This window comes from Varanus komodoensis, unplaced genomic scaffold (assembly GCF_004798865.1).
Source record: "Varanus komodoensis strain SLA01 unplaced genomic scaffold, ASM479886v1 scaffold116, whole genome shotgun sequence".
NCBI lineage: Eukaryota > Metazoa > Chordata > Lepidosauria > Squamata > Varanidae > Varanus > Varanus komodoensis.
The window spans coordinates 728,648-734,387 of record NW_025335333.1 but is presented as its reverse complement, the minus strand read 5'-3'; the positions used below and the strand labels follow the sequence as shown (position 1 = coordinate 734,387).

Genomic DNA, 5,740 nt, shown 5'->3' with positions numbered 1-5,740 from the left:
GGGCGCTTTGCCTCAGTCCAACAGAGATCCGTCCACTCCGAGGAACTGGCAGAACTGGAGTTGCGGGCTATTTTATTTGGAGTCCTTGTGTCAAGCTCCTCGGGAAAAGGACGGAGGGCCAGGCTGGCTTACGCAAGGTCGGCACGATGAGACGGACCCCTCCTCTCGGCTTGTGCGCAAACTGGCAAGGAGGGCTCGTTGGTGGGGGGCCGGGGGCCGCTCGGGAAAGCCTTTGGGCCACTGGGCACTGTCCACTCCTTGCGCAACGTTCGCCGCTCGCTCCCGAAGCGCCCCCGGTTCTCTCTCGCTTCCCTTTCCAAATCGAAACAGCCCGAGCGCCCCCGCGCAGCCTTCCGCACCCGCTGCTGTCTACGTGGCCGAGAGCAAGGGGCTGCGCCCACCGGCCGAGGGTGCCAGGGCGGGGTCGCCGGTCTCGGCGCTCCCCACGGCGGAGGCACCACGCGCTCTGCAGCTGCTCAGAGGCAGGAGCGAGGGCGGCGGCGCAGCGCTGCGCGCCCAGCCTCCCCCTTCTAAAAATACCGCCGGCCGCCGGGCCCTCCTGGAGGGGGCCGTCCCGGCGCGGCGAGGTCGACGCCCCCGGGGCGGGCCGGGCCGGGCCGAGGGGGCTCCCGCGGGCAGGCGGGGCGCGCACTCAGCCGCACCTGCCGGACGGGCAGCGCCGCCGCGGACGAGGAGGCAGAGCCGGCGCTGGGCGAGATGCTGCGCGATCGGACGCTCCGCCTGCAGTACGGCAACCGGATCGAGGCCGTCTGCGTGGTGGGCACCCAGCTCTCCACCGACGTCTACGGGTGAGCTGCCGCCCCCGGAGAGCCTCGCTCCGAGCCCACGCGGGCGGTTTTGTGCCCCCCCCCGTTTCCCATATGGGGAGACCCCCATCTTACCTCGCCCCTTTGTTCGTTCCCCCGCCGCCCTTCCTTCACCTGCGCATCCTCCGCTAAGGCAGGTGCGCCTGCTGCGTGCGCGCCTTCCAGCGGGTGCCGCATCCCCGGACGGCCGCTTCGGACCTTCTCCCCAGCGTCCCCCGGAGCAGAGCTGCTTCCCACGACCCTCTCCCGCACAAGCCCAGCGGCGCTCCAGGCCTTTTGCCGCCTGCCCCAGCCCAAAACTGGAGCGTGGATTCCGTCCTTTCTGGCAGCCCTGCTGCCCCCACCCCCAACGCACACGCTTCTGCATTCCCCATCTACGCAGGCAGGATTCTTCCGTTTTTACAGTTTTCCTGGGGTTGAAGCAACATATATTCTTGCATGTTGACTTCTCTCAAGTTCTCCCTCCCCCTCCCTCTCCGTCTCTCGCTCTCGCTGGTGGCCAGAACTTCCTTCTTCTTCGCTGTCTCCCCTTCCCCATAAATCTGGTGCAGTTTCCTGCACCTTTTCTCTCAAGGGGCACAGATTGTCTGGGGGGGTCCTGCTTTTGCAGCCCCCTTTTTGATGTAGTGGCTGGGCTCTGTTTCTCTGGGGCCCTCGAAACATGAAAAAGCGTTTGCTGAGGAGTCTGCAGCGGAGGGACTGAGGGAACACCTTTTCTCGGCTGGCCAAGAAGTGTGCTGCTTCCGAGTTAGTTGGAGCTCTTTTGTCGTGAAGGTTGCGGCCATCGCAGGGAGACGGCCGCTGGTCCTGCCCACCAGGTGCCCCCCCAGGGCCAGAGCCGTATGCCGGTGCACACCAGTCCCTGGGAGCAGGGCCAGGCGGGGGCTGCTGCGCCTGGCCTGCTGGTGGGCTCGCGATGGGAGCTGGCTGACCACTGGGCGAGATGGCCCGGGCCCAGTCTAGCCTGAGGGCTCTCTCCACACGCAGCAGAGGCCATGAGGCCCGGGATTTTGCCTCTGTCCTTAAATGCTTGCATGTTTCGTTTTGGCAACAACTTGGCTTCGCGTGTCGGGTACTAGAGATGGATTGAGTGATGTGTCAGCCCCGGCTGCCGAGGGGGAGATTTGTCATAGCTCCTGTCTTCGCAAAGGCCAATGGAGAAGTTTTTGGGTCCTCAAGTTCAGGTTTCAAGAGTTTTAAATTTATCCCCCTGCAACCCTCCCCGTTTTTTCTCAAGTCTCCAGTTATGTTTTAATCACCTTCGTTGCAGGCACTGGATTTTTGAAACGCCCAGAAATTCCGACCCACTCTGCGTACCTGCTAAATTATCTATCTCAGAGAGCTAGTTGTGCTTGCTGCGCATGAGGGGGAAGCCCTTTGCCTAAGCTCAGAGGCACGGCTTCGCCTGCTTCAGGAGCCGAACGGAGCTGAGCCCCTGAGTGACTCTCCTGCGGACTTGGTGGCTGCCTTGTGGGGAAGCCGTGCAGCGCGATCCCGGTTTATTCCAAAGCAGGTCCACCTTAGGGAAGTGTGCATTGTACTGCACATTTACTCGCTAATTTAAATCGGCACAATGTCATAAAAATAAGACATAGTGAAGATTTCGCTCGCTGATTTTAGACTGCCGTTATAGGTGGTTCCAATTTTTCCTAGCCTGAAGCGCTTTTCAGTCGGGGGTGCCTTGCCCACTGGAGTGCGAGGCATGGGCAGGGGCGCTCTCTTCAAACCACGGGCACGCCCTTATTGTCAACGCATTTTTATGATTTGTCAGAGTTCAAAAAATAAGAAAGAAAATTCTTCTGAGAAAAGAAGATGCTGGGCTGAGGCAAGCAGTCATTTGTAGTGGCTGTTCGGTGGAGCAAGAAAGATCCCGCATTCCAGGGACGAGGGACTGGCTTTAAATTCAGCTCTTCCTTTCCATCCTTGCGTTTTCAGCGACAAAGAGAAGCTCCATGTTTTCCTAAGAGTCACCTTACACTTCAGAGCAACTCATTTCCAAGGACCGGCTCGCAAGGCGGGCGCCCCTTTGCCAGGGAGCTGCTGCCACCTGCCCATGCTGGGGAAAGCTGGGGGCTGCTCCTTGCTGGGCAGGAAGGGCGGGTGGCCTGCCGAGGATCCGGGGTGCTTTGTTTGCTTGCTCGGGTGCCCGGCCGCCGCCTGGGAGATGGCGCTCAGCCGGAGCAAATGGAGGCAAGCGCCCCCTGGCCCATCCCGGCCGGCTGTTTGTGCTGCTGCACAGTCACCCGTGTGGCGAGGGCTCCGTAATCCCGCATAAGCCCCTCCTGTCACGGCGAATGCCTCGCGCCTCCGATTGTCCTTTGTTCGTTTGCTCAACGAGCCGTTTGTGCCAGGCGCTCTGCCAGGGCATTTGAGATGCCCGTGGTCCTGCACCGATTGTGGGGGTTTTTTCCGCTGAAAGCAGCACTGGCGAGTGTCGGGTCTCTAGAAACAGAGCTGAATGGAGCTTGCAGTCTAAACACTTTCAGGGATTATCACTCTCCCTTCTCGCTTCGCCTGCAATGGGGGCCGGTGGCCTGAACCTCCTCCAGCCCCGGGGCCCTTTCCCCTTTGGAGACCCTCCTGGGGCCACGTTCTGCCAGTGGGCGAGACCAACGCGAACATCGTTTATCCTAATATCTTAAGGCTGTCAGCCAGCCGTTCAAATGTAGGGGAAGCATTTCAGCCTTTGTGAGAAGCTGCTCCACACCAAGCTACCAAATGGTTTGTGCTTAGGGTGGGACCGAGGGCAGAGGACACGGCCGGCCACTGTGGGATTCCCGGAGGCCAGGCCACAGCCCCAGAGGTTCTGCGCCCTGATTTAAAGGAGCTGCCCTGATTCCGCTTCCTTTGCTTTCACTGAAATCACGGGGAAGATTTGAGGCATCTAATGACCCTCGTCCCCCTGTGGCTTTTTAAGACATTCAGGCGAGAGCGTGCGCTTCTCCGAGTTGGACGCATCGAGCGCATGGGCACAGATGTCCCCGAGGGGCGGCACCGTGGGCCAACGTGGTGTTTCCCCGTGCCCGAGACGTCTCGGCCAAGTGCAACCTGCTAAGTCAACTTCTCTCTTCCAGGTGGCTGAGCCGGCCTGAGCTTCTGTAGCCGCCCCAGCTCCCACAGTGTCCAGGGCATGGTTGACCCAGCACTTAAAAATAGATGTGGGAATCCATGACTATTATGCAATGAGTCCCAAAGGGTGAAGTGGGCAGGCCCCTGAAGATCCAAACAGACTTGGGATTCAGGTTGCTTTCCCGACCTTGAAACCCGCAGAGCTCCAGCCAGGCCCTGGAGAATCGCTCTTGGGAAAATCAACGGCTCTACGGCAGGAGTTCCGATCCACTGAGGATGATATTTTCTAGGCCAGAGTTGTCTGGCTGCTCCTTTTCAGCACAGCCTGGCCTGAGATTCAAGGCTGCTGAATTTCTTGGTTTGATCTCGGAACAGTTCAGGTTCTGCCACGCTGGTTGCCTTTGCAGGACAGCTAACGATGCACCAGAGGAACTCCCAGAGACAATGAGAAACATGGCGTGCTTTGACGAAAAGGGCAGTTCTGCCTATGGGTCAGAGCACACTTCGGAGCAGGGCGGTTTTGCATCTGCTTACTAAAATAGAAAGGGATTGGGGTGCAATATGTAATTGCTTTATTGGCTGGGCTGATCAATTAAATTAAAACTGTTAATTTTATCTATCACATTTCTGTGCTGCACAGGAACCGAAGCTGTTTGAGTACCATACAACCATAAAGCACAACTTTAGAATTCCGTATCGGTGCCGGATGGGGCCAAAAGGCCCAAAATCCTAATATATTTGAGCTTAAAGATCATATTGCAAGTAAAGCCTTAGGAGGATGTTTCAACTAATGGGGTTACAGGGAACGAACGACTCCACCAAAGCTGGGGAAGCACCGAACCGGCCCTGGCTGGGGAAAGGGGCGGGGAGAAGGGGCCACCTGGGGACTCCGGAAGGCTGGATTTCGCCCCCCCCCCCCGGTCCCGCGGTTCTCAGTACATCTCCACAAACCTCTCTCCCTCTCATTTGCAGAGCTGCCCCAGCCGAGGCCGTGACCTTCAGCGTGAAGCACTCCGATGACGTGGACGTGGACGTGGTGACCAGCGACCAAGCCGAGCCGGCGCCCGCGAACGGTGGGAGGCAGTGGCCGCTGGACCCCAAGACGATCCTCAGGATCCGGATGACGCGGCCCAGCACCGAGACCAATGACAACAAAGTGAGGGGCGCGGCGCTCTTTGCCGCCCCATCCCCGGGCCAGAGCGGCCGCTCGTGAGCGACCGCAAAAGAGGAGGGGCATGGCCAGAGCGGGGGGTGCCCGCTTTTCTCTGGGGAAAGGTGGTCTGCGCAATTGCCGCAGAAATCTCTTCCGTCTCATGCCGTGCAGAAGACCCATGGGCTCGCCTGTCCCACCTCCTTAACCTTAAAGTGGAACCGGGAGGTTCTCCACACACCGTCTGGGCCTCTGGTAGTCCCTCAAAGTGAGGACTGCCCTCCTCAAAAGAGGGACACCCGCCCCCCTCCTGGACGGACCCACGTCTTTGGGTGGAGGGAGCTCAGGTTCTGCCAGGGGCGAATGTGCATCTCGCTGAGCCAGGCGGGAGGGATTGTTATGCCAGGGCCCGGAGGGATCGTGATGGCGCCATGACTTCCCCCGCGGATCGTTTCCTCCCGCGTTGCAAGAGAGGCTGAGGCTGCGGCTGTGCAGAGGGGACCGCAGAGGAGAAGCCCGCCTTCGCTTCTGCCCACGGCCCCCTCCCCTGCGGAAAGGGCCACCCGGAGCCCTCGGCTGCACCAGGCAGGGCGGCGCTGGCCCAACCCAGGGCACCTTGCCCAAGGCTCCGCTGCCTTCCCTTCCCCCTTTTATACTCTCACCTGGCCTGTCCCCGCCCCCCCCTCTCTTGCAA

General features: G+C 60.0%; 1 protein-coding gene across 1 annotated transcript in view; it reads left to right on the top strand.

Moving 5' to 3' along the window:
- Positions 1–717: 717 nt before the first annotated feature.
- Positions 718–5,740, top strand: part of PADI2 (peptidyl arginine deiminase 2) — a 19,819-nt gene continuing 14,796 nt past the window's right edge. Inside the window, exons 1-2 of the mRNA XM_044421163.1 lie at positions 718–809; positions 4,869–5,053. Coding sequence (XP_044277098.1) covers positions 718–809; positions 4,869–5,053 — 277 coding nt within the window. The remainder of the gene's footprint in view (positions 810–4,868; positions 5,054–5,740) is intronic.